The 12,477-nt window shown below is 49.4% G+C and overlaps 3 protein-coding genes across 3 annotated transcripts; 1 reads left to right on the top strand and 2 right to left on the bottom strand.

Annotated features, from left to right (window-relative positions):
- Window positions 1-85: 85 nt before the first annotated feature.
- AUEXF2481DRAFT_33536 (uncharacterized protein) lies at window positions 86-1,240 on the bottom strand (the record flags this gene model as incomplete). Its single annotated transcript, XM_013483917.1, has 1 exon — window positions 86-1,240. The coding sequence occupies one exon, from the start codon at window positions 1,238-1,240 to the stop codon at window positions 86-88; it is 1,155 nt and encodes a 384-aa protein (XP_013339371.1).
- Window positions 1,241-1,477: 237 nt separating this feature from the next.
- Window positions 1,478-2,850, top strand: AUEXF2481DRAFT_44627 (uncharacterized protein). The gene is made up of 2 exons (XM_013483931.1): window positions 1,478-1,654; window positions 1,718-2,850. Exons 1-2 carry the CDS (start codon window positions 1,621-1,623, stop codon window positions 2,554-2,556), a joined length of 873 nt encoding a protein of 290 aa, XP_013339385.1. The 5' UTR covers window positions 1,478-1,620; the 3' UTR covers window positions 2,557-2,850.
- Window positions 2,851-3,283: 433 nt separating this feature from the next.
- Window positions 3,284-12,275, bottom strand: AUEXF2481DRAFT_9016 (uncharacterized protein; the record flags this gene model as incomplete). The annotated part of the gene is made up of 5 exons (XM_013483901.1): window positions 3,284-5,329; window positions 5,383-5,773; window positions 5,826-10,694; window positions 10,745-12,194; window positions 12,242-12,275. The coding sequence occupies 5 exons, from the start codon at window positions 12,273-12,275 to the stop codon at window positions 3,284-3,286; spliced, it is 8,790 nt and encodes a 2,929-aa protein (XP_013339355.1).
- Between the last annotated feature and the right edge of the window lie 202 nt (window positions 12,276-12,477).

The raw sequence follows: 12,477 nt of genomic DNA on the forward strand, positions 1-12,477 counted from the left end.
GTGGGAAGGGAAAGAGGTGTTTATTTTGTATATTCTATGACCAATCTTTTCCACTCATCACATCTTCTCTTCTCTGACTGTCCGTCTACTCCTTGGACTGCACGGTCAAGGCAGGACCAAAAAGATCCTCACCCTCTCTAAAACTCTTTTCCCTCGCCAACTTCTTCCTCTCCGCCTTTTCTCCATCCACTTCCCCCAACGCCATACCACCTCTCTTGGTCTCCTCATTCCTCCCCACCAAATCCCTCGTCCCTGGATCCCTCACCTCTTCCAATCTCTGCTCCAATGCATTTCTATCCTCTTTACTCATAATGTCTTTTCTCTGGTCGAAGCTCGCCAACATGTCTGCACATCTTGCGATTGTAGAGACAATGATATCGTGAGCAGCTGCCGTGGCTGGGATCTTCGTACTGAGGTAAAAAGTAAAGAGGATAGGATCACTGAGTTTCAGAGCGGCGAGGTAGATTTGAGGGGGTGTGAAGAGGAAATAGACGTCTGTGAGGAGAGCTGGGGCGTCGAGGGTTATACGCGCTACGGTGTATGCACAATGGGCTCTATTTTCAGCTTCTTTGGGACCTATTTGCTGTGAAGGCTGCCATTGTGTCTTCGAGCCTGAAGGAGGTGGTGGTAGAGCACAGATCTGATTTTGCAGGTCTTGAGGTGTTAGGTTTAGAAAAGGCAAAGGAGCACCATTTCCAGCTGCCATGTTCAAGAGATCCATAAGACAACCTTTTAGCGCGCGAAAAGGTTGTCGTACATCGAGGGTGAAGCGGAGGGCTTGGATGATCTTGTACTCTGGAGCCAAAACGTCTTTGGGATCTGTCTTTATACGTCTTGCGTATTCTGATAGCGACATGTGTACACCTTCCGTCTTACTCGCCAAGAACAAAACACTCTTGTAGATTTCCTTTGGCGGGTATGTGATGACGGAATTTGTGGTGTAGAATCGCTTGAGATATTGTACGGCAGTAGCCTTGACGTTGACATTCCAGTTGAAGAAGTCGGATGTGGCGCGTACTTGTTCGCAGTAGCGCTGCACTAGGCGGAGCTCATCTTGTGCTGAAGGAAGGGATTCGAGAGAAGATTCGGAGAGGTAGGATCGAGCTTGTTGGAAAGCAGCTTCATGAGTGTTTTGGCGGAGTGAGAGGAGAGCGGACTCGCTAAAGGACCAGAGACGGAATTGTGTAGAGGTTCGGTAGATGTCGTCCTCGGTGAGGCTCTGTGCTGGCGGTGCTGCCATGGTGGACTTGTACGTTGTGAACAGCCGAGAGTGTCCAGATATGGTATGACGATATTCCAACTGCTGCAAGTGACTAGGGATCAAAGCGTATGGTGGTAGAAGTGCGTGGTGGGTGGGTGAGGGTGTTGGCGCAAAGGGAGATGAATGTTCAAAGGTCAGGTCTCAGGTCTCAGGTCTCAGGTCTCAGGTCTGCTTTGTTTCAAGATCCCCAGATTCGCGACACTCGGGTCGTCATTGACGCGGGGACAGCGAAGGCCACGACAAGCAGTCCGACGACGTGGCTCCTTCCTCATTTCATTATTACTCTCTGTCCGTCTCTCACTTGCCATATCTATTGTCACATCCTCTCCTGACGTCCTTCGAATCTGTTCCTGCCCAACATGGCAGCCAAGAACACCACCATCAAGCGCATCCGTAAATCCATCCCCGACCCTGCCTCCCACACCAAGTAATCCACCACTAACACGCTCCCACCAGTCAAAGAAGCCGCCGAAATAACCACAAACCCCACCCCAGACTTCCATGCCGCCCCACTCGAAGAAAACCTCTTCGAGTGGCACTTTACAATTCGCGGCCCTCCCCGACCCTCCCCCTTCGCCAACGGAATCTACCACGGCCGCATAATCCTCCCACCCGCCTACCCACTCCGCCCACCCTCATTCCGCTTCCTGACCCCCTCAGGCCGTTTTGAACCAAATCGCGAAATCTGTCTGAGTATCTCGGGCCATCACGAGGAGACTTGGCAGCCGGCATGGGGGATTCGAACGGCATTGGTTGCGATAAGAAGTTTTATGGATACGGATGCCGGGGGCCAGGTCGGGGGTATGAGTGCGCCGGATAATGTGAGGAGGGGTTTGGCGGAGAAGAGTAGAGAGTATTCGTGTGTTGGGTGTGGGAGGAGTGGCTTGGCTGTGCTGGAGGAACAGGAGGAGAGGTGTAAAGAGCTTGGACTCGAGCAGGCGAAAGAAGAGGAGAATGCACTGGTTGGCAAGATTGGCTTGATTGAGCCTAAGAAGGAGAATGCTGCTGAGGAATCCTCTGATGCAGTGGCTGGTGCTTCTCGACCTGTTGAAGCTGTACCTGTTGAAGCGCCACCACCACCTACTGCTCAAGACCTTCAACCTACGCCCACGACTCAACAGGTGCAACAATTACCACCTCAATCTCAGCAGACTCAAACACAACCAGTCCCCGCAACCCAACTCCAACAACCGCTACCACAACCAGCAACTACAACAACAGACGCCTGGATCGACAAAGCCATCATCGGCATAGTCATCGCCCTCGTCCTAATGATCTTACGTCGCGTCGCCTAGATACCCCCTTTATTTTCTCTCATACTCCTCTACTTGTTGCATTAGGCGGTCCTTGGTTTTACTATTCGGATGGAGTGTTTTCTCGCGGGACATGGATAGATGGGGTGGGTCTTGGTGTTTTTGGTAGGGGAGTATAGATATGTTTGATTGGAATCATAGACACTTTATCCTTCTACTTGCTTTTGGTATGGACTGTGAGATCATTGATTGGTTGATGGCGTACGTGTAGTGGTTTTATAACGTTCGCTTGAGAGCATGGCTTGATATCTGACGGGATCGAGTGCTCATTGTGGTGGACGAGTATCGGAAAGAGATATATCAAGGTTTTCTCAGCATTGGCAGGTCTGATTATTACAAGATATGTACACAGAGAGCAGATATATGTAATGTATCTATGTATCGACTCTGAAGGGCAAAAAACCTCTTCGTGATTGCGCAGTGTCGTCGACGATGATCTAGGGCATCGCTAGAGGGATAACCCTGTCAAAATTATGCAGTCATGAGCATATCTTATGCTTTACAGATGTGCAAGGCACAATTGGACATACACAAATCGCCGTCGTATAACCATCAAAACCTCACAAGGACGTCCTCGTAGACCCAAAGGAAATACAAGGTATACACACCATCATCAAAGCCTTTAAGCCATATGTAGGAAAAGCGTGACGTGGAAAGGCAAAGCAAGCTATACATCTACCTCTTCTCCTCAACCACCAGACTTTTCTCTCTAGCAATAAGCAGCCCATCCAGCAAACAGCACCGCCAAATTCCTCTCATCACTAGCCTGTTGGATCAACTCGTTCACCGTAGCAGCAGTACTCAAACTCTTACTCAACTTCTTCTCTACAATCGCCAATGCTCTAGCAGCCTCTCCAGCTTCGTCTTCGGGCTTACTCGCACTTCCCAGTCCATTGCCTCCATCATCGCCATTACGAGTCGGGTCTTGCATTCTGCGGGCTTTGAGAGGGGACACCGTCCATGAGTATAGAGGATCGTAGCGGAGGACGTTCAACAGTGTCATGATGGCGTCCTTTTCCGCGCGGAGGGCGTCCATGCTGAACTCACAGCAGCGGCGGAAGACACCTTCTGTTTTTGTCACGCCCATGCCATCGACGATGTCGCGTGTGAGGCGGAAAGGGACGACTTCGGGGATCGGTAGGACACGGCCGGCTTCAAAGGCGACTCCCAAATCGATATGAATAGCTTCACCACTCTTCTCGTCCAGCAGAATGTTGTGGCAGTGGCGATCACCGAGACCGAGAATCCAACCGAGAATGGATATGGTGGCCGTGCTGCGTGTATAGTTGAGCCGCTTTTGGAACCAATCATCTGGATCTTGGAAGCGCTCGAAGAAAAAGTGACGAAGCACTGGCTGATGTCTAGCCGTTACTTCGCGGTAGACCTTGAGACGCGAGTCTGCTGTCAAGCCTTGTGCGCCACCAATCTTCTCGCGCGCCTTGTTCTGCGTCAGGTCCGAAGGATGATACTTCACATGTGCCGGGACCAAGAACTCGCCCAAAGGCATTGAGTGTGGTACGAATTCGATGATGCCGGATGTCGATGTGAGCGGGAGCACTTTATAGGTGCGTACATGCAGGTTGCGTTGACGAGAAGTCTTGTGAGTCTGCAGCATCTTGCTGACCTCGCCAAATACTTGTTCCATAATGGCGTCTTGTCTGAGATCGTCATTACCACCTTTGAACAGCTGTCTATATTCTTTGCCATCTGTTCCGATTGCAACCATGATCTTGGGAGCGCTCAATCCGTTAGCGATACGAATGTCATCCCTATATCTAGCGACAATTGGGACGGAGGAGTAGTCGCAATCGAGACGAAGCTTAACGGACATGGTTGCTGGCGGCATTTTCCTAGACATCACCGTACTGACCATCTCCTTCGCTTGAGGCACCATGTTGACCGTGATCTTGCCCTTGAACTCCTTCGGATTCATCTTGACCTCCGCAAGCTTGTGATAAGCATTGCTCACCTTGAAACTTCTGCGCATGGTTTCGGCCATTCTCTTGTCGTTGCTCAATTTGGTCGCTATCTCGTGAGCGGCATTGCGTCGTGACAATGCAGCCTGCTCACTTTCTACAACGGATGAATAGCATGTCGTGTATAGGTAGTGCACACCATGGTGAGGATGATCTGTGCAGACTCGGGTGATGAGACTTGCGAGTGATTGTTGGAATATGCTCGAGTCCCTTTGCAGTCGTGATGTCTGCTGGTTCATCAAACCGACAAATTTCCAGCTAGGGACCTCTGGCAGGTTCTTCTGCACAACCGTGTTCGCAATCTCCGAATCAGAGTGTTCCAACCAGAGAGCAAAGAAGCGAACAACAGAAGAGTTGAACTCATCAGAGACCTTAAGAGCTCTCAGATAGTTTTGTAAACTCTGGCGTACAAAGTCGTCCCGGCTGCGTTTCATCCTTTGGAACTCCTCGTCATCGAGTTTGTACCAGGTGTGGACAACTTTCTGCTGCCTCTGGAGGTCCTTTTTTCTTTCCTTGTCTGAAGCAGGGAGTCTCTTGATCAACTCGTCATACTGTTTGAGCTCTCCTAGTTTGCGATCTCGGAGCTTGGCCAGTCGTTGATAGTCTTCCAAGTTACCAGGATCTTGAAGTTGCTGATCACAGAACGAGCCAAATTCATGGTAGACCTTCCCAGTCTCTGAACCAGATGTCGTGTCGTCAAGTTGCTCGATCGCTGGCCTAAGATAGTTTGCAATGACTTCACCTGGCTGCTCTAGGCGTGCGTCCGCAATCTCGTGACCCTTTTTTCAAATTAGTCACACTCGTCGAGAGTGGAAAGTGGTGGAAGACTTACTAATTGGGCCAGCATACCCGGACGGCCGACCTGAATGGATTGCCCTAATAAGTCCGTACGTAGACAAAGCTCCTGCAGCATCTGCACCGACGTCGAGATTTCACCCTGCCTCCATAGCGTGGTCGCAACTTCAAAGTGAGCCGCTGCGTCCATTTTTACGTCAACTTCCTGGCATATTGGTACCAACTGAGAAAGATAAGTCGCCGCGGTGAGAGATTGTTGAATCAAGTCGTTTCTTCTAGCGAATTGAGAGGAGCTGATGACCGACCGAGCCTCGATTGCGCGACAATCTCGAATGTTGACGTGAAGAGCCTCTCTGAGATTTTTGTTTCGACTCAAGAGGCTGAAAAGAGTTTCTCGACAAGATACAATGCTTTGAGCATCGTTGAATCTTTGAGACAGGTTAACATGTATTGGCGTATACTAATGTTCACATCACTTACTGTCCAATATCCCATCTCATTTGTCTCTTCTGCATTCGGTCCCAGAGATTGGTCAGATCAGAAGAACATCTTACCGCGATCAACTCATCAACTTCATTCAAGACAGCAATACCCGATAGTGTGGCGCGTACAGCCGACGCATCAAGACGTGTGTCTCGTAGATGCTGAATTGATGAATTGAAAGCTCGATCCAGATCCAGCTGGACAGACTCAAGATACGTAGCGCTCGCGAGCCCTCTAAACACACTATACAGTGTACCTACAGCCGAGCCTTCTGTTTGGGGAAGATTGAGGTCCCATTGCTCCAACTTGCGAGCAGCATCGAGCATTGTGTCTGTTGTAGCGGTGCTAGGCTGATTGCTGCTTCTACGATTCAAAAGCTCATGGGTCAGGCTACTCAAATTCATAGCACCTGCAGAGCTGATCAAGCCAGATGCGTCTGATTCATCCGCCAGTCCAGACTTTCGCATGGACGCGTCTATGCGAGCGGAGTGCAGCATAAGGCCCTTTATGCCGTCACCTTCATGGTGTACACGCGCAAGCACCGATTCCAACGAGGGTGGTTGTTTGACCCCGTAGAAAGAGTCCGGGTCGTCTACACGGCTGTAGATAGACAACAGCAGCTCATTCGAAGGCGTTTTGGAAGTGCTGAGATTGACGGAAGATCTCCGAGATGGCGGTGTGCAATCTTCTGGAGTTGCTCCGATCTCGCTAAGATACAAGGAAGCTGTCGGCATGTTGCACCCGTCAGCAGCTTTCGCAGCAAGAAGGTAATCGAGCTCGAGCCATTCCAGTCGTTTCAATCTAGTCTTCTCGTTCGGAAGCTTCTGTGTGAGCAGGTACAACAGCGATTCGATCAGAAGACGAGATTTACGACTAGTGCCTGGTTCGAGGTGGTTAAAATGTGCGGAGAAAGACTCCGACAGGTATGTACGGAGAACCGGTTCTTTCTCGACCTCGGAGCTGAGAGCTAGATGGACGATGAAAGGAAAGAGTTCCTGTGAGAGCGCAACATCAGACGCAAAAAGGTTCTCCAATTGGCCGACAAGAGGATTGCCCTTCGCCCATTGGCAAATTGAGACCGTTAGATTCTGGACCCAGGATTCGAATGGCATGTTACGATTGAGCTTTGCTGCGCGCCAGAGATCCTCTCTACGAAGCTTTTGGCTGTCTTTGATCTCTGGAATGTCCTTGTGATAAATTCTGGCTATCGCATCGACGACATGGACTGGTAGGATCCTTTCAAAATCGATCACTCCGTTGTGGTCCTCTTGAGCCATGAAACAATTCGCAATCTTTCTGAGACTTTGCTCCGCAACTCCGACATGTGTTCGATCTTGACTGGAGAGTAAATCGTTGAGCTTCGTCACTATTGCCCGAGTGGAGTGGTTCGTCTCTCCTAGAGTACTGGTAAGATGGGATATGAGGCCACGTGTAGGTCTGATTTGTTCTAGTGACACAGTCGAGGCATAAGCACGGCCTATGACCCGCGCAGCCCATGCGCCGTATTCATTGGCTATAGTGAGTTTCTGGGTAGATTCCCATACCCGACGAGCATACGAAAGTGAGAGCTCATCCGAAGCGAACATGTCGTGTGCTTTGTCCGTCACATGGAAGTGATGACATAAAGTTGAGGTTACTTGTTTACGTTCAATGGGCCCCAGAACGGGTGTAACTGATTCCTCGTCGTCCAAGAGTCCTTTCAGTAAGGTATTGGCCGCTTGACTTACACCCGAAGGCGCTGAGAGCTCTAGATCGCGGCATGACTCAACAAGAGAACAGAAAGCGTTTTGCTGTTGTGGCAACCTCATGGAAGATCGAAACTCGAGTAGATAAGTGACAAGCCAATCATGGAAGGATTGCATCCTCGAGACTGTATTGCGAAACTGGCTCTCCTGAGTGGTCTTGTCTTGCCGAGATATCATGAATTGCTTCAATGACAAAAGAATTAGTAGGCCTGTGCCTGTGAACATCGATATCTCTTGCTTAAGGAAAGACTTTCCACGCTCGAGTAGGTATTGCAGCATACCCATACCATCATCAGAACAGTGTGGATCGATGATGACTGGCTGCAGGGTACGAATCATAGTCTGCAAGGGATAGCCACGAAAGACTTCGTCACCAGCCAGAGCAAGGAATATGCGCAGCTTTCTGACGGTCCGACAGGCCTCAAGTGGTCCGTAAGCAGGGTGCATAGAATCGATGATGGATCTCAGAGTAACGGTGATGTGAGGAACATCCAGGATATCTTTGACGGTTGTGAATGTCTTGTTTCCTGTTCTACGGCATACTCTTTCGAGTTGATCAATGAGATATCTGCCTTTAAAACAAGGTTGCTGAGCTTGTGAAAGATCTGTGTCCAAAGACCCATGCCGCTTCATTGCGGAGAGAGCATCTTTAGCGTAGGCATACTGAGACTTCTTTTCGAACAACTTCTCAGCGACTTCTTCATGATAGATCGAGGTGAATATCTGAGCGATAATATCGGGAAGATTGGACTTCACCGCCGCGTAGTAATCGCCGCTCGTCTTGTAAAAGCCACGAAGGCGAGTTTCGCAGATCGTCGTCACCTGAGATGGATCTTGAGACGATACCTGCCTACCACTGACGTCCCAGGAAATAGCATATGCGAGAGTCTTACTAAAAGTAGACTGCGAGACTTGTGCTTCCGTTAAATCCAGCATTTTTGTTAACCACTGAATCTGGTCGTCCTTCTCGCGCATAAGCAGTTGAGCATATATCTCGTTCATATTGTGTTCCAGTAGCTCGGCCATAGATTTGTACCCGAAAATCTTGAAAGGTATCCTTGACACAGCCTGAGTCTCCAGCCAAACGTACAGTAGCTGTGGCGAGAAGAGTTGAAACACTTCCCTTGCAGACTTCAGCTTCAGCGCATCAGAGATCTTCGCAATACACGTGGCAGCGTAGTCTTCCGCTTCTACGATCATGCCAGCAGTCTCAAATATGTGGAAGATACATTGTCGTCGAAGTGAATGCCAATCAGCGGCCAAATTAGCCGAGATCAGGATTCGAACAGCGAGACCCTCGATCCACAACAAATCGGTAGGCAGACTGGCTTTAAGCTCTTCCAGGATCTCAGCATGGGCAGATAGAGGGAAAAGCCTGAATATTGACGACAAATGTTGAGCGATGAAATGTTTGACATCTAGAGTGCCTTCGCGCATCAAACGAAATAACATTGAACGCACAGTTGGAAGTTTGTCAGTCTGTCCGTAATCTGCGTCAATTTGCAAGATTTGAAGCATTAGCCGAACAATTCGTTTCTGCACGCAGGGTGAAAGCAATTTGGCTTTCAAGGCTGTCACCGTGAACCATTTGTAGATATCGAGACCAAAGGTATAAAAATCTTGGTCAGAGGGGTCTGTCCAGGTGTACACAAAGCTTTCCATAACACCTAGTAGCAAATCCATGTTAGTTTCGGCGCGCTCGAGCTCGTAAGACTGCAGTGTGTTGTCTGCAAAGAACTCGAGGAGTGGCTCGAACTGCTTCGGAGTGAGCTGCACACCATAGCGTGGTAGAGCTGTAAGAAATGGTCCGCTGGCCAGGATCTCTGAAGTGGGCAGCTCTAGTACGTGAGGTATGAGATTTTCTGGTAGATCGTCAACCATGTCATCAGGCCCGATGCAAGAGGACTGCAATAGCATTGCATAAATTGTCACACTTGCTCTCTGCGAGACAATGCTGTACTTGCTCGGAACAACTTTCCGTAGAGGCTGAGTTTCGTTCACAGGAGCAGTGTGAGAAGTCACTTGAGACTCGAAGTCGGTGTCGAAGTCCAGAGTATCGCTTATGTTGTTCCTCTTCACAGAAGCGTCCGATTCTGTCATCTCCCGTCGCTTCTCCACAAGATCCAGTAAAGAGGTCGACAAGTCGGACATGCAGGCATGATGACTGCGGTCTTCCGACATAAATATTTTCGGTTGATGAGCCAAAGGCCTGTGTGCAACAAGGTCAATGAGAGCGTCAACTTTGTCTTGCTCACAACCAGGACTGGAGAGGTCTTTGAACAGAAGAGTCGTAAGGGGTTTGTTAGCAGCACGAAGCTGTTCTGTCCGATGCGTGTTCTTGCCTCTCAAACAGTTTGCGAGGCATCGACCGACTATGATGAGAGTGCTGACCATGCGAACCATATGCCTGTCTAGATATCCTGCACCTTGCTCCTTCATATTGTGCCACTTCTCCACCGCGCTATTCGTCTCAGTCGTACAAAGACCAAGCAGAAGTGCGACAGTGATGCTGCTCATGGAGAAGCCTCTTTCTGGAAATGTGTTAGCCTGATCTGGTTGAACATGTACCACAACCGCCTTGTTCTTCAGTAGCAGGTAATCAAGGAGGTCTTGTGTTTGGCTGTGCAGGATCCACGACTGCGCCACAGGTCCCCAAATCGGCAGGCAAAGCAGAGGCTCCGGTTCCCTCGGAAGTCCTAAGCAAGCGTTTATCAGGTTCATGACGGTGATAACATCGGTAGTGGCGTTTTGAGAGGCGAATATCTTGTCATGGAAGTTACTTGGTGCCCATGTATGAAAGAGCCATGTCAAGATCTGCCCAGACCTCTCACCGAAAGAGGATGTACTTTCGCGTTGAACACCCTCCAAGATGGTTTGGAACAATCCAGCGACCGAGTCATCAAACACTGAGGGCCCATTGATTGAGATATTCGAAAGCATGGAGCTGACGCTTTCGAGTATCATTGTCCGATCAATCAGGTCCGTTTGAATGATGGCGTGGAGAAGATGACATGCCGTTCTACAAGTCTGAGCAGGGTTGACAGCTCTGAGAGTGTAGCGCCAGATAGACTTCCACGCCCCAGTAAGACTCTCTGAAGAGGCTGCAACTTGACCAGCACAACTAGAATCACGTTAGGTTTGATCATTCAAAATCAGATAGGAATTAGATACCTAGCAAGAGCGATGTGGGCCCACGAGACGACATAACTGTTGTCGTCGAGGATGCAAGGAGTCAACTTCTCAACCAGATTACCTAGGACTTCTTCCTCAATATTGGCCGACTGCACAATAAAGCAGATCAATTGTAGTGAGCACACTTTAATCGCTAGATTGGGATCAGAGAGCGTTCTAAGCAACTCGTCCGACCAGTGCGCGACGCGCTGGCGCTTATAAGGACCAGAGCCGGGAGATGTCGACCTGTTGTCGTTTCTCTGGTCATCAGGGTCATCCATGATCGTGAACTGAGCAAGCAGCTTGAGCAAGGTCCAGTTGTGCTCTGTACTCAGTGTGTTCTCACCAAAAGTCTGACCGTCCCGTAAGCTGAATATCTGACCTCTCAAGCCATCAGAGGGCCGATTCAAGGCAAGCTGCAGACTCAGTGAATTGAGCTGCAGTTGATCCTTGAGACTTCTTCTTGTATACTCGGTCTTGAGTGTTTCGACAAGATTGGAAATATCGATAGGGAACAATTCATCCGTATCGTCATGCGACAGGACATCGACGAACGGGTGCAGCAAGACCAGCATGGATAATACTTCATCTTTCATTGCGGAAAGCTTCGTGTTCCATAACATCTTGGTCAATGTAAGGGCATCGCGAGCGAACCTTTTCGTAAACTTGACATCCTCAGTACGCATTTGAAGCAGAACTGTATTTATGACGACCAGTGCATCGATCTGAGGTTTCGACATATGTTGTGAGTTCTGGAGATATTGAGACATCGCAGTGAGAATTCGAGTGCCCTTCTGAAGGAACGGCGCAAATGAAACACTTGTCAAAGAGCGCACAACGTTGACCAAGTCATCCACGGCTTGCCGAGAAAGTACGCCATTATTTGCACTTGCCTGAGAAGGAGCGAAGTGAGAGCGTGATGATCTCGAGCTCAGAATGCTGGATCCCAACCCACTACCTGGATTGCATACCGTCTGAACACTATCCAGACAGAAGTCAAGAATATTGTGCCAGAGATCATAAGATAAATGTTCGACGTGAGGCTCATGTCCGAGCAAGACCGAAAGATTCTTGGCATAGTCGCTCGACAGTATGGTGTCGGGAAGACCGTCTGGGCCGGCAAAGTTATTAAGAATGTGGTCGATGAGGGCCTTGATGGATTTTGAGCGAACGTTGCGCACACCCGCATCTACTGCTACTCGCAATGTAGCAGAGCAATCACTGAGTCGTCCCTCTATAGCAGATACGGTAGATTTCTTACTACCTCCTTTGCAGGCCTTGAGCATAGTGAGTTCTAGAGCGATGGCGTGGAAGAGGGTGTCGTAAATCTTGAAGAGTGCTGAATCTTTGAGATTGTCTATCCTGGAGGTGCCTTGGTTGTGTCTCAATATCTGTCGAAGGCTCATCATAGCCTCTTTTCTCTCCCTGACACCCGGTGAAGAGACGCCATCTATATTGGATTAGATGGGCAGAAGGACAATGGTAGAGGAGACATACCAAGAGCTTCAGCCAGATTCATGTCCGATGCCATTCTGGGCGACGATATTACGTTGACAGCATCAGTTGGGTATTGGCGAGTGATCCGAAAGAATGATCACAAGTAACAACAAAACAACGAGGCACCGAGCTCAGATCCCGGTGTACGCGACTGGCAACTTTTTGGGTAGGCACGATTGCTTCGGACATATGCTTCCTAAACCCGGGTGATGAATTTCAGAGAGTCACTGTGACAG

The sequence above is a fragment of the Aureobasidium subglaciale genome, assembly GCF_000721755.1.
Source record: "Aureobasidium subglaciale EXF-2481 unplaced genomic scaffold scaffold_35, whole genome shotgun sequence".
Lineage (NCBI taxonomy): Eukaryota > Fungi > Ascomycota > Dothideomycetes > Dothideales > Saccotheciaceae > Aureobasidium > Aureobasidium subglaciale.